This window comes from Nanorana parkeri, unplaced genomic scaffold (genome assembly GCF_000935625.1).
Source record: "Nanorana parkeri isolate BGI_ZX_2015 unplaced genomic scaffold, ASM93562v1 scaffold2458, whole genome shotgun sequence".
Classification (NCBI taxonomy): domain Eukaryota; kingdom Metazoa; phylum Chordata; class Amphibia; order Anura; family Dicroglossidae; genus Nanorana; species Nanorana parkeri.
The window spans coordinates 101,278-127,566 of NW_017308726.1; the positions used below are offsets into that span (position 1 = coordinate 101,278).

The 26,289-nt window shown below is 42.2% G+C and overlaps 1 protein-coding gene across 6 annotated transcripts in view; it reads left to right on the top strand.

Moving 5' to 3' along the window:
- Positions 1–26,289, top strand: part of TBC1D30 (TBC1 domain family member 30) — a 68,624-nt gene that overhangs the window by 24,323 nt on the left and 18,012 nt on the right. For 3 of the 6 annotated variants that reach the window (XM_018573624.1, XM_018573626.1, XM_018573625.1), the window contains exons 1-5: positions 14,752–15,092; positions 16,630–16,691; positions 19,606–19,671; positions 19,841–19,966; positions 21,821–22,006. In XM_018573624.1, the coding sequence (XP_018429126.1) occupies positions 14,936–15,092; positions 16,630–16,691; positions 19,606–19,671; positions 19,841–19,966; positions 21,821–22,006 (597 nt within the window). In that variant the 5' untranslated portion in view covers positions 14,752–14,935. Of the gene's footprint in view, positions 1–14,751; positions 15,093–16,629; positions 16,692–19,605; positions 19,672–19,840; positions 19,967–21,820; positions 22,007–26,289 lie in introns of those variants that run through there. The other 3 variants (XM_018573620.1, XM_018573623.1, XM_018573622.1) reach the window with 1 other exon arrangement.

A 26,289-nucleotide genomic window follows, 5' to 3' on the forward strand; every position in this document is an offset into this window, starting at 1 on the left:
CCCCCCCCAATCCCTGTCAGTCAGCTGTCTTGTACTGCTTCTACCATTCTACCTCATCAACTGTCTAGCCTTAGTATCATAATAAGAAGATCAGACATGCCGCAGATGTTGGCAGATAAACTTGAAGAGACAGTTGACTCACTCTGCTCCAGTACACTTTAAACCAAGTCCTCGTATATAAGTCTTGCTCTGCTACCTGTTCTGCAATATGGGTGATGTGTACTATCCAGGTGGTCCTACCACCTTAGGCTTTAGATGAGTTCTAATCTTGTGTATGTATAATACTTGTGTCCAAATGCAGCTTCTGAACCCTCACACAACAGAGTTTGTCAATCAAAAATCAAGGCACTGCCTGTGTATTTTGCTTCTGTAGCGCTCACACCCGGAACGAGCCGCTGAATGATCGGGTCTTCCTTAGCCTGTCTAGGGATTATTAAAACACATGGCTGCCCCAAAAGCACTTACCACTTCCAGTGGTACCGACAGATTGAAGTCCAGACAATAGCTCCAAGATGATTCTCTTTTTTATTTCTGAAACTCGAGGGAGAGAGTCAGGCACATCCAGGATGAGGTAGACTCCTAGTACTTGAAATACTGCCACCACATACTTGGACCTTTTAAGCTGTACCGGCAATCTGTGTGGAGAGCTTCTGGCAAGCACTACTGTTAATATTCTTATTCAGGTTCTACTCCAACATGAGTGGCTGACCACTGGGCCTCCAGGCTCAGGCCCCAGTGTCCAGGCCTAGGCCCCAGGCTCAGGCCTAGTCCATTCTGTCTCTTCAGCTGGGACCTGCCCCCAGGAGGCCCTGGGGGAGGGAAGAAACTGCTGCAACAGCCACACTCAGCATTTATCTCCTCTCCCAGCATGCATCACTGCTACTGTCCTATGGTGATTGGCTGGGAGACCTAAATGCCCAAAGCAATCCTCATTGGCTGCTCTGCCCTGTGTGGTACCACACCCATCACAGGCAGACACAGCTTCACAGATTGTTCTGTCACAGTTGAACTGAACATAGACTACAGATATATTTTAGTACTCCTAACAGTAGGGTGCTACACTTCATTACTGGAACAGTGCTGTATACTATTATAACACAGCACTCCACTAACATAAAGTATGAGCAGAAATGAAAGGATCAGCCAACATAAGACATGGCCTAGAGTAGCAGGGTTGCCAGGGACACCACCTGGCCATCCACAAAGCTGACAAATGTTATCAGTAACCCGTTCCCATGTATACTAAAAGATTTTGGACTTCCACCCTTCTTGCCTGTATGCAATCCACATGGGTCCTTATTGTTTTCACTATGAAGTTTGTGCCTTTTGTCTTGGTAGAATTGTGTACGAACAGGTCATCAACTTCAATGGCATACGCCTGAAACCTAACTGCTAGCAGAGTAGAATAGTTTACTGTACTCTTTTATATTAGTTCAGCAGAAAGCAACCTTGGCACTCCAGCTGTGGTGAAACTACTAATCCCCCCCATGCCTCGGCCCCTGGAGTCATGCCTGTGGCTGTCAGTCTTGCAACACCTCATGGGATTTTTAGTTCCACAACAGCTGGAGTGCCAAGGTTGCCTACTCTTCTATTAGTTGACTCTAGGTGTATTAAAGGAGAACTATGAGATGAGTAATTTCCACTCACCTCATAGTTCTAAGCCGACCTGTGACAATGAGACTGTCACAGGTCGGCTCAGTAGATCGGGAGTGGAGGGAACCCATCCCGGGTTCCCTCACCTCTCGATCCTGTCACGGCTCTCTGCCGTGACAGGGGGAGGGGCTGGATTCCCCTCTACCCGCTCCGATCAGCCAGCGCTGACTGGCGGAACGGACGGGGCTGGGGGCGGGTACAGCTGGCTCTGCCTCTAGGTAGGCAGAGCCAGCTGTCACTCACGCAGCTGGGCGGATCCCGTCATCTACGTCGGGATACGCTCCAGGTGCGGCGTCTCAGTATACCGCAAGCTGTATCTCACGGTATTCTGAGCTTAGGGTAACGGGAGGACGCTAGTTTGTGTCCTCCCATTACCCTAAGGAGAACTATGGGGAAAAACACTGACCCCATAGTTCTCCTTTAATACAGAGGGGGCAGATTATCACTTCAAGCCTCCCAACCTCTGCATGCTTTGTGTGACATCTGATCTTGTTACTGTACTTAAAATGCTAGCCAGTCTGCTCTGCTGTAGTATTAGAGGGGTGACACAGGGCTGTTGGCTTAGAAGAGGCAGAAAATATAAATCTGGCCTTGGGCAGAGTGGGGCACTTACGTTGACTCTACTAATTGCAGTTTTTCTAAGCTGCCTGATCGATTGTTTCCCCTACAACACCAGCAAGCTCTCCACAGACATGAGATTTGGTTGTTTTAGTCTCATTTCTATTGGTATCCTTATAGTTCCATTATGAAAGCTTTCTAAAGTACAGAGGGATAGGGTTTGATGAGTCACAGAATTGCATTTTAGCTTCAACATAAAGTAATTTTACTTCATGCTAAGGTTCAGCTCCAGGCATTTTGTAAATTTAAATTTAATGGCTTTATGTAAGATGGTGCTGCTGTTTATAATGATCTGCATACTAATTTCTGCTGCATTGTAGAGGATTTACAGCAAGGAAATTATCCCAAATACACTTTGTTTTGTGGACAGTCATGCAAAATTGCTGAATAGACTTGTAAAACATGACATTTCAAATGACATAAAGATTTCACTTGTTTGAAAATATCGCAAAATAACAAAGAATAAATGTTCTTTTGTGAAGTTATTTTTAGCTTTCACTAAGGGTTTTTTGCCTTTTTAAATAACTCTCTTTTTTGCATTATGAATTGTCTATTGGGATTCTGCATCAGCTACAGGAGTATTGCACATCCTTCTATTCTTGCTAAAGAGTGCCCCACTGAAGAAATTTGATTGAAGGGCTGTAAGTGCTACTTACCTCTGTTGGCTTATTGCTGTCATCTGCTAATTAGACATGTTATCATTCAGTCTTCCTTGCTTCTCCCTATTCAAAGTAAACATGTAATCAATTAGAACCAATGGTTTGGGTAAACTCTGAGTCACTGACCTTTTAAAGTGACACTAACCTCAAGAGTTAAATATTAAAAATGCATTCAAGTACCTAAACTACTAACAAAATGCATTTTATTTACTACAGACCCATTTCATTACTGAACATTGACGTCAAATTACTAGCTAAGATACTGGCCACTCCCTGACGCCACAACAAGTTAATTCCCTTAGCCACAACTTCCACTTTAAATGGCACGCTTCCCACTTAAAATACTTGGGAGTAAACATTTCCCACACCTATGACACTTTGTACGCTGCCAACTACCCTCCTCTCTTTCAAACTCTTAGGGACCTCCTGTCCTCCTGGACGCGACACAATCTCTCCTGGATGGGCAAAATCAACGCGGTCAAAATGACCATTCTTCCTAAATTGCTATACCTTTTCTGCACTCTGCCCATTCCTTTCCCCCGCAAGGCAATTGACCGGTTCCAGGCCCAGGTTGTGTCATTTGTTTGGAGTACGAGACGCCCCAGAGTATCCAGATTCACTCTACATGTCCACAAACGTGATGGGGGACTAGGTCTCCCCAACTTTCGAAAATATTACCTAGCGACACACATCGCCTCAATAGTCAGCTTTTTCCAGTCCCCCCACAACCCATTGTGGGTAGACCTGGAGGCAACACAGTGTAGCCCATATTCATTACGAGCCCTGCCCTGGTTGCCCCCCAATCAACGCCCTCCCTCTATGAGCCCCATTCTGACCCACACCTTCTCACTATGGGACTCCACTAGATATTCCAGCAATTTACAGTCTCCGCACCTCCCGCTACTCACTATATTAGGCAACCCTCTGTTCCCCCCGGGACTAGACTCTCCACGGGCATTCACATGGTGGGCTTCCACTGGACTGACATACCTCCATGATCTGCTGGACGGCGGATCGGTCCGCCGTTGGGAATATTTCAGGGACAGAAAGGGAGCACCGCTCGCCGAACATATCAGATATCTTCAAATTCGACATTGGGCCAAATCGGCACTCACACAATCTCCACCTCGGGCAGGCCTAACCGCATTTGAGCATACCTGTAAACGCGACCCACTCAGTCCTACACTGGTCTCGCTGATCTACTCCCGTCTAAATTCTTTGACCTCTCCTAACAGACACCCCTACGTGGGGAAATGGGAGAGGGACCTCGGAACATCACAACCACCAGAGAAATGGCAACAAATTTGGTCCTCAATGGCCACCTGCTCAATTAACATCTCCTTAGCGGAAACGGCCTTCAAATCCCTCACACGATGGTACTTGGTACCGTCCAGACTAGCCCATCTCCATCCCTCGCACTCATCTTCTTGCTTTAGGGGATGCTCATCGGTAGGTGATGTCCTCCATACGTGGTGGACCTGCCCCATGCTTGCCAGGTTTTGGTCAAGAGTCTTCCGTATGCTAGAAAGACTGTTCTCAATTCAGCTCCGCAAAGACCCTTGGCTGGCCTTACTGCACCTTAAGTCTCCGCTCCTTACAAAAAACCAACACCGCCTAGCTACACATGTCCTGCTGGCGGCTAAACAAACCATTGCCTCGGCTTGGAAAAAGCAATTTGTACCCTTTGGGGAAGTCACGCGGCGTATGGACTTTTTCTGCTTAAACGAGAAGCTGACTAGCATCCTCGCAGACACCAACAAAACTTTCAGTAAGATCTGGCAACCATGGATAGATTATGCCCATCCCTCCTTGGCCCCAACAAGTCTCTCAGCCCTTTAGGCTCCCGTGACAAAAAGGCTCAATCCGGACGAACTAAGTGCCCCCCCTTCCCCCTCCCTCTCCTTCCTTCCTCCTTTTTCCAACCCCCCTCTCTTTCTCACCTCTGGGACTACCACTGTATGGATTCCCTTATCCGGGTAGTCCCAAGCCCACCCCGACAAGACGTTATCCTGCAAAACCTGGTGACAATTCTCCCGCAAGTTCACGCCATTGGTCAAAAATCATCGGTTCCATGCTTCTATGATATGTATGTATACATCTCACTGTTGATCACTGTGTCTTGTATCCTATATGCCGCTGAAAACTTAATAAAAACTTTGAAACAAAAAAAAAAAATACAGCCCAGTGATGCACAAAAAAAAAATGCATATCACAAATCATCTCTGAATTTGTACTGACACTGTCCTTCCTTCTGGAGAGTTTCTACTTTTGTGTCCCATGGTCCTTGTGTGTGTTGTAAAGTAGCCACCGCTCCTAGCTTGCTCCCGTGATGGACTCCAATCTCAATTCAAATGATTAAACTAAACCTGAGATTGAAGGGGAGCAAACTTGGAGCAGTGACTACTTTACAACACACACACACAGACCATGGGGAACACACATGGGTAGCCACCCTCCAGAAGGAAGGACAGTGTCGGCACCAATTCAGAGATGATTTGAGGATCTACAGCTGAGTGATACACAAATAAGATACATTTTTGTTAGTAGTTAAGTTACTTGAATGAATTTTTAGGATTTAACTCCTGAGTTTAGTGTCATTTTTAAATAAGTATGCAGAACATTTAATCTAAATGCTGGTTTCGGATAGGCGGCTTGAAGTATTAAAGCCTTTTACACAGTGTGACAGCTGGGAAACCAGCATATTCAAAAGGAAATGGTCTTCATTGGCAGCCTACATGTCTCCTCTATACAGGCTCCCTTGAAGTTAGAGACAATCAACCAATTGGCATTTTAGGAGGAGGTCAGCATTGGCAGCTGACATACTTCAGAGTTGATAATGCCAGATATCATCAGTGCTGCTTTTTAAAAATCATTTAAACATCATTAGGGATAAATAGTTTGACTCGCATACATCCAAGAAGGCTAAAGGGTCAGATGTTTGGTTCAGAGCCTTGAAATGTCATGATCTGGCAATGAGAGAATGGAAGCATAGTGATAATTAATCTATCCAAGTAACTCGGTGTAAAGATTCAGAAAAATGTTGCTTAGTTAACTGTTTATTTAATTAAGTGAAATAAGTACATATTAATATTTTAGGACAATAAAAAGATGGAGATGATGATAAAGGGAAATAATTGTTGTCTTGACATATAAGTTTTAATTGTTTCAGGGGTAAATAAGTATAGTCATCTAAAAGAGAAATGATTACTTCTGATTCTGCTCCTGCAGAAAACAAGAGGAGGAACAAGGCTGTTACATGAAAGAAGGCATTGCTAGGTAGATTAGGGCCACTAGTGAAGAATGTGTGTGTAAATGTATCTTCCATAGTGCACCTACTGCTATGTATAATAAAGACATTACAGAGAACATTAGAAACCTCAGGCTTGGCTCTGAATGACAGAACAAAAAGTAAGCAAGTAAGAGATTATTGTTATAATGTTGTCTGATTGGAGTATTTATATTAAATGGGCTTACGGTGTGTTCAAAGTGCACTTATTCTGTACAGACTGCAGGCAATGTGTCCTTGGCTTTGGAACATGCACAGATGTCTCTCTCCCACTCAGTATGAGCTAATGATGTTTTTCACTGTCTTATTAAGGATTGTCAGAAAGTTGATATTGGGGGATAGGTTTTTGTCAGCCTAGCGAGTTTTTCAGTGCTGAGTCCTAGGTGATTCACTGAAGGTCGTTTTAATATCACAGATTGTTCTGAAACTGGCACATTAAAGGAGAACTGCAGCATACTGTACAAAGTAAAAGTGCATCCATGAAGACTAAAGGCCACTTTAGGAATATTTGTGTGCTTCTTGTCACCATCTTCTCAATAATATGCAAAGTTGGAAGCACGTGTCCTCTGAAATTGCCATTCCTTTGAAAATGTCCATTCCTTTCAGAAAACTTTGACAATAGACTTTTTCCAGAATTGTGATTTGTGCTTTTCACACAAATAAGCAGTTGCAAAAAGGTCAGCTCGAAGGACCATGAAATAGTAATTGTAGACCTCCACAAAATGCTAGCTAGCTGGCCGTTACGATATTAGTCAAATTGAACTACATGCAGGCGTCCAGTTTATGGGGATGTTTTGTGTGTAGCAGACAGGGAGCTGGCACTGGAGTGGTGGCACGCTGGTTGTAATGCCAGTTCAGTAACTGTCTTTAATACTAGTGACTACTGAATCACTGATGTGCAACAAGTGTGCAAATCAAAAAAGTTGGAAGTCCTTATCTACATACATGTTCCTGGGCAGTGACTCAAAGCATTAAGGCAGGAAAGTCAGCATGACAGACAGGCAACTAGTATTTTCAGAAAGAGAACTCAACAATGACCGCCTTTTGTCAATGGCAGTCAGAAGGCAGAAAAATAATTGGCAATCAAAAATGTAAATTAGTTTCCGAAAAAAAGATATTATACTTCAGCTCTCTACCTTTTTTAAAGGATCTTTTTACATATTTTTCACAAACAATATATCATCGTGAGTGAGTCATTCAAGGAACCAATACAGAGTAGTAGGTGTGTCAATTTGTGTTCTTGTTTGCTTGAAATACAATCTAATGCTGGCTATCAGATCCTAGCAGGAAATCATTCTAGGTAACATAACTTACCTAGAATGATGAGTGGTGACTGGCAACTGACCAATGCCAGTCACCGCTAGGGCACATAGGAAAAAATAGTGACATATGTGTCCCATTCATACCACAGTGAGGGTGTAATGTGGAGTGCGTCGCAGCACAGGTCACCGTAGGCACAGCACACCATGCTGCTGTGTGGAGACAAGAATGGAGTGTACACTCTAAATAAAAGTAAAAAGAAAGTAAGCCACACAGCTCTCCTACCAGACCTGTCACACCACACCAGCCCGCATGCTAGATAGGGTTCATTCACATTAGCCAGCACGCTAAAACACTAAGTCTAGGGCTACTTCTCTTTGCCAATTACAAATTTACCTACATTGGCAATCACAACAAAATTAATATGGCAATAATTGGACGATTGTCAACAATTTGGTAAAGATTCACCATTGTAGCCCCAGGCTTAAACTTAAAGTATATGTGAAGGCAAAAAAAAGATATTTGGAATTCATGCACATTTTCAAATCTATACATTTCATCTGTTTAAACATGTTGCAAGTACAGAAAAATAACTGTTGATGTGTGTTTAATATAGCGTGATTTTGCCTGGCTCTAAACTCCAAAGCATGTAGTGTCAGCACTATTTTATTTCTGATGGATTACAGAGAACACACACACACACACACACACTCATATTTTAGACCCCACCTTGTGCACAAGTTATTAACTCACAAGAATTCTGGAGAAATCAACAGGTATTTTTTTGCACTTATTGAAGAGATCAAATAAAACATTTCTATAGTATATTTAGAAGACATAAAGGGAGTAAATAATAAATGTACATTGTTAGGATTTACATACACTTAAAGGCTCAACGTTTTTTCATAGAAAGGTGTTGCTGATGGCGTCTAAATGTCACTAAGAGGAGAAAACTGGCCTAAACCAGGATATGTGAAATGACTCCCCATATTTTAGCACCATTATGTGTGTAACATGCTACTTTTCAAAATTAAAAGGGCACTAATCAAATGAAGCCCTAGAACGGGGGTTTCCATAGCACCCTCCTTGTTAAAATGCAGCTGCACATTGTAAGCTTGGATTTAATGTGTTTGGCTTATCTGCAAAGTGCTATATGTCCTGGCAAGTTAATGGACGGGGAGAGAGGAGTTGTGATTAATGGAAGCGATTCTTCAGGAAATAAGATCTGTGTCCCGGCAAAGCACTTCCCACTACCTAGTCCTATTCTAGAGGCTTTTTAAGCACTGACAATCCTGTTTGTCAAACGAGGGTCCATTGCAAAACTGTTATTGTGCAAAACACATTTTATTTCTATGATTGGCCTTGTGCATTATAATTTGTTTCCTACATCATGTTTTTCTTGCGCTCTGCATGTAGTGTACACTGTTATAAGATTGCCACACACTGCATGGAAAAATGAGCAAATGTTTTTTCTTAGTGCAGCTACTGTAAGTATCCGAGTTTGCAAGGTATCAGCCCCTTTCAATTTCATATACAGCAGCACTCAGGCTGGGAGAGGTTGGGGCAGGACAGAGAGCCAGTCTGGTGTGTTGCATGCAAATGTGCTGACAAGGTACATTCTAAATATAAAGGAGAAGGAACAGTAAGCAGAGGACTGAACTCAGTCTGCTGTTGCTCTTTCACTGTCCAATGAACAGGCTGTGGGTAGAGAGAGAGAGATCACTACTCTAGTTCTTCTATACTCTATAACCAGGGCCTTCCTTTAATGAGGCAGCCTTGGGCTGTTGCCTCAGGCGGCATCTCTTTGGGTCACCTACTCTGCTGCACAATGTTTGCATTGTGTCTGCTGCCCCTTTTACGGCCAGAACCCCGGGTTGCTAAGCTGGGAGATGTGTAAGGCCCATACACATCACCCTGTTCAGCTCTTAGCAACCTGGGAAGCTCTGACTGGGGTCCCACTCCCACAGGTGATGTCACTGGTTCCCAGGAGCTGGGAGGGTCGTTGACCAGAGCTGGGCGGGGAGATGATGCAGAGGCCACAAGGTTTGATAAATTCCCCTCAATTTCTTTAACAGATAAAACTGCTTTCTTATATATATTTGTCCTTGTACTTTGATTTGATTTAAAATTTTCAATCTGACTGCCGTAATAAACATTACACAATCTGCTTGCATCAAATGTAGAAAAGGAGTCTGCTCATCTAGTGTTTATGGTTAGATTATCGCTTATAGGACATCTACACACTTTTATAGCTCATTATTCTTCATAGTAAATTTAGCAGGCTGCACATTTTGAACACATGTTAAAAAGAAAAATAGAATACAATCAAGCAAGCAAGAGGGCTGAGCATGGTTTATGTAGGTGCTGCCTTATAAAAAGAGGTGACTTACAAAAAGGGTGTTTTAGAGACCATCCATCTTTACTGTCAGTCTATATGTGATACCAATTGCAGCAGCATAAATACAAGTTGAAGTAAAAACATCTGTAGCCAACATATGGTGTCTACTAGGTGTATATTAAAAAAGTCCACCCGGAGAACATCAGCCTGTGCAAAAGTCTGTATAGCTTGCATAGTCATGGAAACCAACCCTCAGCCAACTTGATAAACTGAAAGTCTTGGTCTTGAGAATACTTAGTCCAGCATCCATTTAGAGGAGGTTTTATTGTGTGACGACATCTGTGGTTCTAATAAATGGTATGAGAAAGAGAATTATAAGACCACTTGCTTTCTAGCTCCCTCGTCACCTCCTCCCGTGCTCCCTTCCTGGACTTCTCCAGAGTCTCTCCCAGTCTCTGAAGCTCCCTACCCCAACCAGTCCGGCTATCTGCTACTCTGATTGACTATAGGCATTCCCTGAAAACACATCTCTTCAGGGAAGCCTATCCCGCCCTTGCTAACCACTGCTCTATTACTTTAACAACTCATTCCCACGCAGCTACCATCTTATGTTTCACTCAACTCTCCCTTTTAGAGTGCAAACTTTTATGGACAGGGCCTTAACCATTTTGTCTTGAAATGTATTGTAACTGTAATGCCTTCCTTTATATTGTAAAGTGCAGCACAAACTGTTGGCGCTATATAAATCCTGAATAATAATGTCCAATGTGGTAGCTAGGTTATTGATCACGAAACTCCACGTGATGCAGACTGAAGGTACGATCAGCTAAACACAAGGTGAAACACATATAAAAGGAAACGTGGATTGCAAGTGGCCAAAGCCACATGGTGCCATCCATTTAGGTATATGGGCAAGTTCCTGGGAGGATCACTCTCTAAAGCCATGAACATACAGGTTAGAAAGGTACATACAAAGAAGTAAACAAAAGTTAAAAGAGAACTAAACCAAACCTTTTTTTGGCTTTAGTCCTCTTTTGGGTCACAGGAGTACATTTACTAATGTATTCTTATGACCCAAAGTCATCACCTATCAGGCTACTGCCACTATTTGATGATAGTGCAGAGCCGCGTTCTAGCTTGGAATGATCTGAACTTCAAACCATATGGCTACGGCCACTTTATTATAAGCCATATGTCTCATTTTACAAACGCTCCACCCTTAAAGATGTTTAGTGTACTCATGCAATACCTTCCCTTATTCTTCCCTTCCCCGAACAACATGCAGTTGAATAGTTTTAACCAAATCATGTTGTTTTTCAGAAAATATCTGTTTTTGTACCTGGTGACCTAGTGGTACCTAGATCTTCACTCTAACAACTATTTGGTTGGAGTGGCTGGCAGGCATTCTGTCTTGGATCTCTTCCAAATCCATTATATTACAGAACACATTCACAGGATCCCTTTTAGATGTGCCTGCTTCTCCCTGCTGGCCACTGGGTGCTGCTTCACTCTACTAGTGTTTTGACAGGTCACATGCACTTCTAAAAAGATGGCGAGGATGTGTGTGCTCACATAAAGCTTGGTAACAAAATTACTATTGACAGAGAAAGCTAATAGCTTTGCGAGGGGGACCAATGATGGTACAGTTTAGGAGCCAGGGGTGTCACTAGCGTTGCACACCCAAAGCACATGCCCCACATCTTTTGCCTGTTGTCCTAGGTCTCGAGGCAGCGACCACCTGACAGTCCAGTTGATGTTGCAGTGCCCAGGGTATTTGTGCTGCAGCACTGCTGCTTCTCCCTGCCTGGCAGTGACAGTTCAGAGCTGGCTGAGGGTACCCTTCAGCTCGGGTCACATGACACAGCCCTCGGAAGGACTTGCCCTCACTCTGACTTGCCTCTGCATCAGATGAGATGGGGGAGATTTGTACTTGGAAGGCTGCTGAGCCACGCACATTGTGCATTACATACACCTGAGCCCTGCATTCTATATGTTACGCACTCCTGAATCCTGCACTGTGTGATATGCACTCCTGGCCCCTGCACTTTAAGCACTGCTGAGTCCTGCACTTTATGCATTACATACACCTGAGCCCTGCACTCTATATGTTACGCACTCCTGGGTCTTGCAGTCCAGTGTTAATTTTGTTTTTGTTTTTTCATCATCTGCATGTTTCTTAGTGATGAAAACTAAACAAAAACTAAGTAATAGCGAAGTTAATGTAATGAAAATTCTGGGAACATAACACAAATTCTGGGAGTGATTATTGCATTTGACTTTCGGTTCCCTGAGCTCTACCTGTAGTAGGGAGATACGTGAACAACTGAATAATAACCTACTGATCTACACAGCGGAACACCAGCTAGCAAACATTTGCTGCACAAGCTGTACAGACATGTCAACGACAGGGAGAAAGAGAAGGGCAGATGTATTGATGCATTTTACATTTGATGCCAATGAGAACAAGACCCTTTGTAAACCATGTGGACCAACAATCGTAAGTCATAACAGGTTAAGAGGTTTTAGATTTTTGTTTAGCTCTAATAGAGGTTTACTCCAGGAATATATAATGAGTTTGGAAACTCTGCTGACCCTCTTAAAAATGCATTACACTTTTAGTCAACTTAATCTAATGGGTTTATTTAATCTACTGGAGATTTAGTCGACTAAAAGTCGACTGAAGTCAAAATTAACACTGCTGCAGTCAGTATACCGCACACCCCTGCACTTTGTGTGTTACACACTACCCCAACCCCTGCACTCTGCATCATGTACTCCTGGCCCCTGCACTTTATCTGTTGTGCACTCCTGAGCCCTATACTCTGCGTTGTACACTCTTGAGCCCTACACACTGCATGTTACAGGTGCCTCACTTCTTTCACAATCCTAGCAATGCCCCTGTCAGGGGGACAAGTGATTTCTGAATGATGGAGGTCGTTCACACAGGAAATAAAGGAGTGGGCCAGATAGTTGATTAGCTTTGAAGGGCTATATTGTGGAGATGCAAGTCTGCAGGGGTTTGAGTGTTCTGTTTCAACACAGGAGAAGACGTGCCACACAAAGGTAAGGCTGGATTTCAGCTTTAAATTATTTTACCTACATTCTGCATCACATGCAGTTTTGTGAAGGATCTGCTCGCTTCCACATTGGATATGTTTAATTCCCTTTTTTTGCTTTGGCCAACTGGCCCTCTGCTGATTGCGGCTTTAATTCACGTGTCCGCAACAATGAGAAATACTAAGCAACCATCTGGATTTCCCATTGGCTGTCACATGTGCATGCACGTTAGATTTCCTGTAAAAAAAAAAAAAAAAAGCATGTCTTCCTGACTGGCGGTGATACACATGCATTGGTCACTATCCCACAATCCCCATACAGTAGCTGACATGTGCTATGGTAATTGGTTCTGGCACATAGTTCTTTTGAATACTGTATTATCACGTACAATTAGAGCAAACTTTCCACTTGTTACTGGTTTCACACTGTTGTGCTGCATGTGTGTTCTTCTGCATGCTAACATGCATTGCAATACGGCAGCCAAATAACTTTAATGGGCTGCCTACTACACCAAATTGCACAAAAAAAGTGCATGTACTATTCTTTTTGCAGTGTACCGTAACGTGTTAGGTCTCGTGCAGAAAAATGCCCCTTAATGCTATATTTTATAGCCATTGTTTTCAGGCACACTGTGGAGTTTAGTTCTGTATTCTAAGCAAAATAAAATGCCACAAACTTGCATTTGGAGATGCGCTTACTGGCATAATTTACATGACTAAAGGTGTGCAAACATGTATGTATGCATCTAAATTCATTCTAGTGTCTGGAATAAATATTCTAGCCAATGGAATGTATTTGTAATGTGTGTTGTGGTGTGATGCAGTGCATGTTCGTTAGCAAGGACATGCACTGCATGTTGGGGTGCCATTTAGGCTACATTCAAATCTACAATGTAGGTGCATTTAGGGATTCCTGTGTCAGGAACTTGAGATTTCCTGCAGCCAGAATCCTAAATCAAGTTAATGATCGGATGACGGTGGCCGCATTTAAAAGCAGCGGGACACTGGCACACCGCATGTAATTGTAAGTGATGCGAATACATGCGGTTAGGAATCAATCACAATCACATCAATTGTGTGTCCAGGGAAAGTGATCTCTTCCTAATCATATCACATATAAATACATGCAGTGTGCCAGCATTCTGCAGCTTTCAAATGCCGCTGCTGTCACCACTTGTAAACGGCAGATTTGGGATTCCTGCTGTAGGAAATCACAAGTTCCTGATGCAGTAATCTCTAAACGCACCTACATTGTAGGTGTGAATGAGGGCTGAGTATGAATGGCACTACAGCTCACCAACATGCAAAGTACACATTTTCATGCGTCCATTGCAACAGCATGAACCAAGCCTGATTGCATGCTTGTATTAATGATCCAGGTAAAATTGAATGTGTATGATTTCAGGGCTGTACATGTAACCAGATTTGGTTGCTATGGGTTACTGCAGTGTTGCAGCATTATTTACTTTGTCTATTGATTCAGTAGGCACATGACTGTGGTTTGTTTTCAGTCCATTATCCTTCCATCCTTGATGATGACATATAGGTGTGTGCGTGCTCTGTGTTGGTCTTTCTAGAGGAATTGTGTATGTCAGCCATTGATTTGCAGTCACCCAGTGCTGGATATAGTAGATCTGATCAGGGAGTGAGATGATGGAACCTTAGAAAGAGCTGGATCCCTTGCAGAAGGATGATATAAGTGTTGGTAGGTGGAGCATTCCTCCCCCAGTCCCTCCTCACTCCTGCATCTACACTCGGTTGCCTCTGCACTGCAGATTTCCTCGACAAAAGGCAGCTTCTGGAGATCGACTGATGGCACTCAAGCTGCTCTGCTGCTGACCTTTCTTTTCTTGTGTGGGAGAAGACATCGTGACCAGGCAGATCCGTCATCCCACTCCGTAGAGATCCTCCTGGGTAGCTGCACACAGGCTGGAGAGCTCCCAGTCGGTAAACAGATGCATTTGCGTCATTGATGGATACCAGCCGCCTTTAGAGAAAATAAAAAAAAGGGCTACGGCAATCATCGGCTGTCATCGTGCCTGTAGGATTGAATAGGAACTCCTAGATGAGACAAGAGAAACTAACTTACAGCTTGAGGCGAGGGGGAAGATGCTTGAAGAGGCAAAATGCTGGAGGAGTGGGGACTATTCTCAGCAATGTGCTCAAGAAGAGGAACTGCATCGCCAGGACAGCACCCCGACTGCTCTGCACCCTGGAGCCAGGTGAATTAGCGGCATGGATCAGCAGTCCTCCTGTGGTCCAGGCTTGGGGTTCTTTTCAGGTCAGGCTGGGAGTCCTGCTGCTGAAACGGGCTATGGTTTGTAGTGAGTCATAAGGTGTCATGGGCATGATAGGGACATCGTCCACCTCCTGAAGGTAGGAGGATCTAGGTCTGTCTGCCGGTGTGTTGTGGAAAGAGTAGGTAATCTTGGCTTAACTCTGCAATGTACTAGTAATCGGCTCAGCACCAGTTGCTTTGTTTTCTTCTGTAGAAATCCATTGCAGACAGCAGCATAGCCTTTCTCAACCAGGGTTCCATGAAACCCTAGGGTTCTCACAGAGGTTTCTAGGGGTTCTTTGAGCAATTTCTGGATATGTAACCACTGACACCAATGATTAGATGATCATTGGTTGATGATTAGCTATCTGTAAGGGGGGAATTCTTCACAATGACCACATATGTAAGAAGCATTCTACCCGATGACCACCAAGGTAAGAAGCATTTTTTTTTATTGAGCAGTAATGTAGGGCGCATTCTTCCTAGTTACCACCAGTGTCAGAAGCGTTCTTCCCACTGACCCGCCTTGTAAGGTGCTTTCCTCCCAATGACCACAAATGCAAGGATCATTCTTCCCAGTGACCACCAGTGTGAGAAGCATTCTTCCCAATGACCCCCAGGGTAAGGAACATTCTGTCCAATGACCACAAATGCAAGAAGCATTCTTCCCAATGACCCCCAGGATAAGCAGCCTTCTTTCCAATGATGACAAATGCAAGATGCATTCTTCCTAATGGCCACCAATGTGAAAAAGCATTCTTCCCAATGACCCCTAGAGTAAGGAGCCTTGTTCCCAATGACCACCAGTGTAAGGGGGGCATTCTTCCCAATGACCACCAATGTAAGAAGCATTCTTCCCCTCATGTAATGCGATGTTAATGTACTGCGAGCTGTAGATATAGTAAGTAATGGCAGGGGTTTCCTGAGACCTGAAAGTTAGTTATTTTAAGAGATTCTCCATGTTAAATAGGTGTAGGAAGGCTGCAGAAGCAGATGGGGCTCTCCTCTGTATGATGCATATGACTGGTATGAATCTCCTAGGGAGCGCTGATTGATGCGTTGTGCTACCACTGGTTAGATTGCATGTACATGGCAGCTTTGCAAACAATAGCAGGGATATTTACTTTATTTCCAATCATGCTTCATAGATGGAAGGCCTGTTGCTTTTACGAATTGACGTTTAGCAGTGAATCTGTGCTTTGAAGGGAGATAATGACATCAGGCAGCCCTTGTAAAATCCATGCACAGTTCTCGGTGTGATGAGCAGCTCTTCAGCACTGGACAGCGTACTCCACCCTTCCTCCACATTCATGCCTCTCATGAGACAATCATGTTTCACCTCTCACCTAGCAAAAGCAGTCTTCGGTCATGCATTTAAAATAGAGAATAGCCTTGAAATGCTCTCTGCATTACCATCATGTGTTTTATTGGTTTTTTTTTCTTAGTTAGCTAAAACATATATATATATTTTTTTTTTGCAGGGGTAGACACCAAATTGAAATTTACACTTGAACCTTCGCTGGGGCAGAACGGTTTTCAACAGGTAATGCTGTGCAAGTTTCTGTATGTAAATCTGTGTTTGGGACCGACTGAACGCATTTGATATCTTGAACCCTGCTAGATACAATTTTCCTTTTGTACTGTTATCTAACAGCAGTTTTAGTGGCTAAGCTGTAAGCATAGCATCCTAGATGCAGGACACAGCTGTAAGTTCTAATAAATAGAAAATTAAAAAAATATTGCTGTCTTTGTTGGCAAAACCGTTTATGGGTATTTATAGATGAAAGGAGCCCAATTTCAAAACACCATCTGTATTGTGGTAAATGGTTCAGCCTCGGAGCTCAGTGTGCTCAATAACAACCTATTTAGCTGTACAAATCGTGACAAATCTTTGAGTAATTGAACAACAACACTTCAATCATTGCCCATATTGAATAAAAAAATGTAATGTTTTGGTCCTAATTATTCCCTGAGAGAATGCAGCAATGAGGCAAGTTTTCATGTGGATGACCTGTAATCATTTGTATACTATCTCCAAAACCACTGCTGACTTATAATTTATAGTACTAGTGTTGTTTTTTTATTTGAAAGACCACCTATCAGCTGCATAGAGGCTTGTCAATGACTCTCATCGATTAGTTGGTGTGCTTCCCCTAATTCTCTCCTTGGAACTGGCATTACACCGTCTCTCTGTCTTCTCCGATCCGATCCCCACTGCAGGGGACACAGACCCCTGCAGCCAGTGCCTAGTGGTGAGGAGTGCTCCCACAAACCCCCCCCTCCCTTAACTGCCACTCTGCAGTTTTCTCCTCCATGCTGGCAGCCCGCTACATGCTGCGGTTTGTGTCCCCTCTCCTCTGATCCCTGCAGCTCTCATCTGGTTGTATCAGCAGAGGCGGCGGGGATTGGAGGGACACAGTCCCGCTGAAACCGGCACCCAGCGGGGAGGAGAAAATCGGCTGTCGGCCGACGCCGCTGCGACTCAACATTGAGTGCAATAGGCAGCCTGCTATTGGTTATTTCAACTTGGAACTTTCTTCTTCAGGTCCCTCCTCTGCTGATTGACAGCAGGCAGTGGGTGGGTGCAATTGACAGCCTATTGTTGGCTGCTGCAATTTCAAATAGCCAATATCAGGCTGGCTATTGCACCTGCCCACTGCCTGCTGTGTTTACATTCAGCTGCTGGCTGTGGAATCCTGCCACCGTTAGCAGTCATTACCCGGCTGAAGCTATTCAAGTGCCATGTGTGCTTGAATAGCTTCTTTGAAGTGGAAAGGTGACACTAGGGATCTAATAGACCCCTAATGTCACCTTTTAAAGAGAACCTGCCACCTCCAACATGCTTTCACATAGGGGACTTGTGAGCCCCCCATGTGATAGCAATGAAGTTAGGTAAAAAAAATTAAGTAGTAAAATAACAAAAGCATTTTTTAAAGTTCCCTGTCCTCACGAACGCACGCATACTGATGGAAACATAAGTTGGGTTCATCTACGTAGGAAAACGACGATTGTGCTACATTTTATTCTGATATAAACTTTGTAACACTTAATTTGTGTATTTTAAATAACAGATGGTAGTTAATGTATTTTATCCGATTAATCGATCATTCGGAAAAAAAAGTATCGCCCAGCTAATCATTTTAGGAAAATAATAGTTGCAGCCCTAACTGCACCACGGCTGGGCTCAAAGTGACATTTGTATCGCATAGTAACATTATTCCAGACACTTGATTATTGAAAACCTGATTATCCATACTTGATCTAATTAGTAAATTACTGCATGTCATATCTTATATACCCAGCATTGATTCAGGAGCCTTGGTGGGGCAGTACATTTTAGACTATGCCACGTTTACTGTGTAGACTGGTACAATAAAGTCTACATTTTTATTTGGTGTATTGCTGACATCTTTCAAATTTACTGCATGTCCAAGTGTTCTTTTGAGGACTACAGATTATATCTGTGTATCCAAATCCAATACTTTTTTGTTTTGTTTGGATGACATTGGAACACCTGCTGTTGGTATCACTTTTGAAGAAATTCACCCTCTCTATTGGTGACCTTTGTGATGAGAAATCAGGAGAGAAAGTAAAGGGACATTTACCCAATGGGACAGCAAAAAAAAATGTAACCGTTCTTTACTATATCCAAATCTACAAAAATGACTTTGCATATGCTTTAATTCTTAAATTGTGGTGGGTTGTTGGTTAAACGACAGGCCCACCCAAAATAGCCATTTCAGTTATAGGTAAAGTCTGGTGTGCTTAGCTGTTGAGTGGTGAGATCTTCCTGCCCCGTGCTCTGTTTCCAGCTACCATGGAGTTTTCAGTACTCTCATAAACCTTTGTGAAGTTCCCAGCCCTCCTGTTGCATTGTGAATAATGCAAAAGCAAAGAAAGTGGAACTTCGACTTCCATAGTAATAACTGCAGCAGGTGTGTAGACCTGGGAGCTCAGGCACAAAGGTCTCATTGCTGTAACTCACAAGAGATGCAATATTGTCTTCAATATCTATCAATTTTGGGTTGGATTGGGACCTTTTAATCTGTGTATTTGTTTGAGAGAGAGCATTGCAGATTGAGTCGTGTTAAATATTTTGCAGCCAACAGAATAGAAGGTTGGGGGTTTTTTGGTATAACCCAAGCGATAAAAAGCTATTATAATTTTACAGAAAGTCCTTTTTATAGACCAACCCTCTGCCTATGTAGTGGTTGAGTCTATACTCCAGACATTCAGTTTGGAAGTGCTCTGTATTTTATACTGAATGGTAACCTATTAATAAGCACTGGATACATTACTGTATCTTCAAAGGGTATTTATACATTTAAAACATTGTAGCTCATTATTTAAAAATGTCAGATATAAATAATTTATTATCCTAAGAGGCTTAATCATTACTTTTTATAAGAGCTTGTAAATATGTGGGACACTCATAGTACTGTTTTCTGTATTTTTAGTGGTACGATGCACTCAAAGCTGTTGCCAGACTACCCACTGGAATACCTAAAGAGTGGAGGAGGAGAGTAAGTGCTTGTTAACATTTAAATACATCAGTTTACTGTATTGAAAGTAAGGACAGCAAGTGATTTTTTTTTTCCATTATATAAATGGTAGCGTGGATATTTCTTTAAAAATGGCTTTGTTACCTTGTGCAGTGAAGCCACAATGACTCTATTATTTTACTGATTTCAGGTATGGCTGACACTTGCTGACCACTACTTACATAGCATCTCTATAGATTGGGATAAAACTATGCGCTTTACATTCAATGAAAGAAGCAATCCTGATGATGACTCAATGGGAATCCAAATTGTCAAGGTAATACTCTTCACTAATCTCTCACTATGTGGAAGGCTGCTGCTTCAATAGGAGGCTGAAAACCTAGGAGGAACTGTTTAAATAGGTCCCTCCTTTTGTCTTCACTCCTGTATTGTGGTGGGTGGCCTCATTGGTTTTTGACCCTCTGTGCTATGGTTAGAATTTGCATAAGTAAGTACTTTGGGTAAATGGGGATCATGGAGAAAAAAGTTGAAGCTGTACATGGCCAGGCTTCTCTTTCATACCGATGGTGATGGAAAGCATTAGACCTTCCAATTGTTAAAATGCCCCTATTGTGCGGAGCCTAACGTTCTAGGAACATCACCATTTGAGTGATGTAGATATGTACACCAGGTATTGCAGACACTGCTGCATTCCTGGTAGTGGGGGTTGTTAAGCACAGTGACAAGAGGCTGCAGGCCCTACAAGAAACCACATGAGCAGGTTGTTATATAAAGGTCATATTAAACATTTAATGTGAGAGTATACATTTTAACTGGAGGTGCACCAAAATGAAATTTATAGACCGAAGCGGAAAATAAAATTTCAGGCCGAAGTTGAAAATGTTGGTTTTTTTTTCAAACTCTTTAAATTTTTACTTTACTTTTGGGGGATTTAGGGAAATATCAGGGGTCAAAACAGACCCCTAATATTTCCCTTTTGCAATAGAAAAAGAGATTAAGGACACAGAGTCCTCAATCTCTTTTTCTGCTGTCCAAGCACTGAATGAACAGAAATCCTCTATACTATACTGAGTGTTCCAGTTAATTCATATATTGTGCATATAGTATGAGATACTGTGTACACAATCATGAATGAATAGGAAGTGATGTAGATCACTTCCCCTTCATTCATAACTGATACATAGTAACTCATGTTATGCTCAGTTACTTACAAACATTCAGCGATCGCTGAATGTTTGTATACGCCTCTTCATCCTGACTCCCACTGTCACAGGAGGCTGAGCGGGCGGTGCGGGGAGGAGAGCTTGGTCTCATTTGACAGCTGTCTCCGCCCACCCACCACTCTCCTGATCTGTGCAGGAGGCTAAGCGGGGTGGTGTGCGAGGATAGCTCAGTCTCCTGTGACACACTCACATCGCTCTCCTCCCCGCCCCGCTCGGCTCCTGACAGTTCCTTTCCTCCCCGCTGGACGCTGCTCTGTGTGCGCCATTTTTACATATATATAGTCAAATTCCATTGCCATGCCTACAGGCTGTATGTGTTCTTCCTGCAGCCTGGCCAAAATACTCCCAATGTTGACGTCCCCATGTCCTGGATGATTCTCTACCTGTGCCAGCAATGCTGACCTCAGCCGCTGCTGACATAGGTGGAGAACACGCGCACGCTGCTCATGTGTTAATTTCGAACAAAAAAGTGAGAGCGGCAATTGCTGATGTGTCCTGGAAATAGGGACGTAATGATTTCACGTGGGGAGTATTTTGTCCAGGCTACTTGGGGAACACATATAACCAGCAGGTATAACAATGGCATCTGACCTGTATTTTTAAAAACGCAGAGTATTTACAACTACTGGGGCCTTTGTCTGCCTGGGCCAGTTTCTGGTAAAGGTGAACTTAGCTTTTAATAAATGGGTTTGCAGAGGCATATGGTGCACAAAAGTGAATTTATATCCTTCATGGATATTGATTAATGTATATTTAAATGAAGGTTTTTGTGCCAGGAGTTCAGCTGTAAAGCCTTAGTGTAGTCCACGTACTGCATATTCAGTATGTGTGTGTATATATACATTCCTGCAATATGTGCCTGCTTTGCAACACAGCAACTTTGTCTCCGATTTTATATACATTTAATTGTAACTTGTGTTTTTTACAATGTATATTTTTCTTTTTAGGACCTCCACAGGACTGGCTGCAGCTCCTACTGTGGACAGGAGGCAGAACAGGATAGAGTGGTACTTAAACGGGTTCTTTTGGCATATGCCAGATGGAACAAGTCTGTTGGCTATTGTCAAGGGTTTAATATTCTGGCTGCACTTATCCTGGAAGTAATGGAGGGAAACGAGGGGGATGCACTTAAGGTGTGTATGATTGTTGTTGTTGTAGTATTATTATTATTATTATTATTTTGCTAATATGGCATCATTTTACTTGTTCTGATTCACACATGGGTTTCAATACATGGGTTTCAATACTCGCAATGGTAAAAGATTAAGACACTGATTTGAATACTATTGTACACAGTATAATTCTTAGAATCACAACAGACATGTGAACACATCACCAACTACTGTATACATTTTAGCTTTTCCTTAGTGCTTTTGTGTAACTGCAAATACAATGTCATGAAGGCTTAACAGCAGCAAGCAAAAACTACTTCTAATGCTATTAGAATATGTCTGCTAACAAAACTCCCTGGATCCTCATCAGAGATGTGTCCGCTCCTTGCCTATGCTAGGCAGATGGCTTGCAATTGCTGTACTGATTGACAGTCTGTGTCCTGACCTCATCCTCCTTGTAGAACTCATCACGGAAAAAAAACATAGCAGCTGGAAAAAAAGCCTGATTGCCATCTGCCTCTATTCTAGTAATACAATTGAACACACAGTCATATGAAGAAGTAAGTACACGCCATGGAAATTGTTGACTCTTCAGTATATTTGAACAGGCAAATATTAGATCTCCTTCAAACAGATAAAGGTGATGCACAAATGACACATGAAAATTAACATTAGTTCTCATAATCTAAATTAACTACAATGCAGATTTGTCACATGGAAAAAAAAAAAACTTTAAACCTCAAATATCTAGGGTCTGCTGTTCTCTGTGCTATTAATGTGTGTGGTGTTATTGTGGCACGATCTAAAGAGCTCTCTAAGGACTTCAAAAAGAAGGTTGTGGATGCCTATAAGACTGGCAAGGGATTTAAAAAGATCACCAAATTATTTAATATTAATCATTTACTGTATGAAAAATATTCTACAGGTGGTGTGGATTTCCAACAACTGCTTATTTGTCCATGACTTGCTGGTATAGCAAACTCAGCCGAAGAACCTTGATGCTAAAAGAAATCTACAAGACCCCCAAAATGTAATTGTGGGATCTGCTAGTAACTTTTGCAACACTTGGTGTCAAAGTGCATGCATCTACATTTAGAAACAGATTGCACCAATTTAACCTATATGGAAGGTGTGCTAGGAAAAAAAGCAATGCTGGCCAAAAAGAACACTGGAGCCATACTATAGTTTGCAATTGAACTTATGGGCAAAGGCCAGTCATTCTGGAACAATGTGCTATGGACAGATTCATCAAAGCACAGTAGCAGCAGACATGTTTGGCTTAAACTAAAGACAGCATTTCAGGAGAAGAATCTCATACCACCTTTGAAGAGTGGAGGTGAAAATGTTATGGCTTGGGGGTGCTATGTTGTTTCAGGGCTTGGATATGCAGAAAAAAGGCGGTAAAAGAAAGGGTTTGTGGAGAGATGTATAACGAACCATGCGTAAAAATATCAAATTTATTGTACATAAAAAAAAGACATTTTTTAGTTGATAAAAATCATAAATAACATTGTTACATACATTAATGGATATAATATCCCAATTTTTTATTTTTTTTAATTCGTTTATTAACTGACATATCCGACAGTACAAAGTTATAGCAACGAGCTTGATACATATGCTACAAACAACAACATGTGAACACATTGGGGTCCGGCATTGTACAGAGAAATTCCACTTTCAGTGGCAAACAGATCAAAGACCAATTGTATAACAACATTCAAAACATTCCAACTGTGATGTCTAACAGCCTCTGGCGTGTGTGTAGTTTGAGAGAAACATAAAACTAATCTACAATCTAGCCGGCTGTGTCAGTATATAATATCCCAATTTTAACCAACATGATTCATCCCTCCTTAGTAGGTAGCCCAAAATACATAAATGTATTTAATAAAATTCTGATACATATCAGCCATGATTTATTCCAAATGATCCATTCATTGTATAGTCTCCAAGGTATGTATATCAAAATTCATCCCAACATGATTCATCCCTCATCCCTACGCAATTCGCATTTAAGCTTCTTCAGGGGAGCTTCATATGTTCCGGGGCTCCACATTTACCTGTGAATAATTGCCACAGGGTGTACTTACTTACATGACTGCAGAGTATCTTAACATCCTTGTGGTTGCACAGTATACTTAGATGGTGTGATTTTTTTAAAGACCCTAAGCACCCAAATATTGCAGCTCTGTTATCATTAATACATCATTTAATGTTTTTTTTTTGAATGTAACATGGTATCAACACCTTGTAGTCTGTACAGCAGAGTTTAGAGAGGGAAAGGGAGAAGCAGTACAATGAGTTCCTCAGGTGTGCAGTGCAAGAAGCATGCTGATGCAAGAGAAGATCAGAGTGAGAAAGAGGTGATCTCGTCAGTGTGCTGTAAAAATGAAACTGCAGCAGAGAAAGATCAGGTACCTTCCCTTGCTAGGGATAGGGCTGAGCTGTGGGAAAGATTTTTTGTAAATGATACAGGATTAACAGAAATACAAATCCTTTGCAAGTTAAAACCACTGCCCTGTATGTATTACCTTTGTGTATTTAGTTGTTTGTCTGGAGTTTAGCAAAGTGACCGGAAAAAAGTGTAATTCGATGGCATAATTTAGTAGTGTTTGTCAGTTTTTTGCTTGCAAATATTTTGTTGTTGATTGTTTTTTATCCTACAATTATATACAATGTGCACTAATCCATAGCAATCAACCAGAAATAACCTAGTATTCATCTGTTAAAACTAACACAAATTTCTATCCGGTGCTGTGATCACTAAAGACAAATGCTTTCCCACTAAAGACACTGATTTACTGAATAGGCCTCTTGGTAATCACTTTACAATCTGCTTTATATTTACCAACAAACATATAGTGTAAGGGCCTCATTGGATATGAATTGAGAATAATTTACTGTTGAAGCAACGTCCCAAGTCTATGTTACTGCCTAGGTGCGGGTGCCACATTGTTTTGCTGTCCATGATGTAAACAATGTGTGAGGCTGCTGACTTTGGAGCAGGTACATTAGTACCTAGATGAGGGGTTTCAGCTGAAGACAGTTTAAGGGACCAGGAGCCTTGGCTTGGTGCTAACCCAGTTTGCCTAATTTTACCAAAGTCCTCTCAAAACTGTGACTGACACACCCCCTCCTCCCGGCCCAATCTGTTGCATCAGACACATCTCCCACACCACAGCTATACGTCACAAACAGGTTTTCGAATGCACCGCCTAAACCACTGCCACTGATTGGCTTGGGAAGGCTTGGTAGCGTTCACAGATTTGAGCGGACCTGGCCCAGACTTGTCACTAGTGGTCAAGGGTCCTGGAGAAAAAGGATAACTGTTTAAAACTAGTTATTTTTTGAATGCTTGCTTGTAACGCAAGTGATAAGAAAAATGTACAAGATTCTGTATGGTGCATGAAGCCTTCCAATAGGCTTACTTTAAAACAAAGTTCAAGGGCTTATTGCTTTGTGCTGTCTTAATGCATATGCCTAATAAAATGTTTTAAATGATCAAACAGGCAAAGCTTTCGATAGAATGGCAGCAATTGGTGCATTTATAGTGCACTGTTAAAGCCTGTACACTTGCACCATGTCCCTTTGAATGCTTTGCTGAGCAAGTGCTCGTCTTTAATAATTCACAGATCACTGCAACTTCATAATTCAAAGAAAGCTTTCACTGGTCATGTGTTCATTTCTTCAAGGAAGACTGTATGTAACATCTTTTTGAGCAAGCGAAGCATCTGCATAAAATTAATATTGATTTAACTTCAAACATCTTTTTTATCTAATTGCTAATCCCCATCTATGTAAATGATATGGCTCCTCCTTTATCCATATAACAACATAGCCGAGTTCATTAGAACTATTGCTAAGAGCTGCTCTGCCCAGGGAAGATGCAGCGTTTTCTCCCTTGGGGCTGCCTTCCTCTTTTATAGCCACAACCACCCACAAAACTCAGTTTAAGGGTTTAACACATTGGCAAGTAAACATTAGCTATAGCGAACAATTATATGTCAACTTGTTTGCAAATTTGGTGATGTTGCGATGACATGCAGTGAGGTTTGGTGCCTGGCCTAGTAGCACCCCATTGCATGTCTAGGTTTCAGAAGATGTGGTCTCCTGCATGTTTTTAAAAATGTGTTAGAAATCCAGATAGTCAGCCTGTACAGTATTTGGTTTTAGGAACTCCCAAGCTCCTATCAAAGTAAATGCTCCTGTTCCTAAAATATGTATAATCTAATTTGTACGGTAATATGTTAAGCGTTAATGCCACGGAAAGTGGCCTTTCTGCTTTTCATTCTCAACATTAT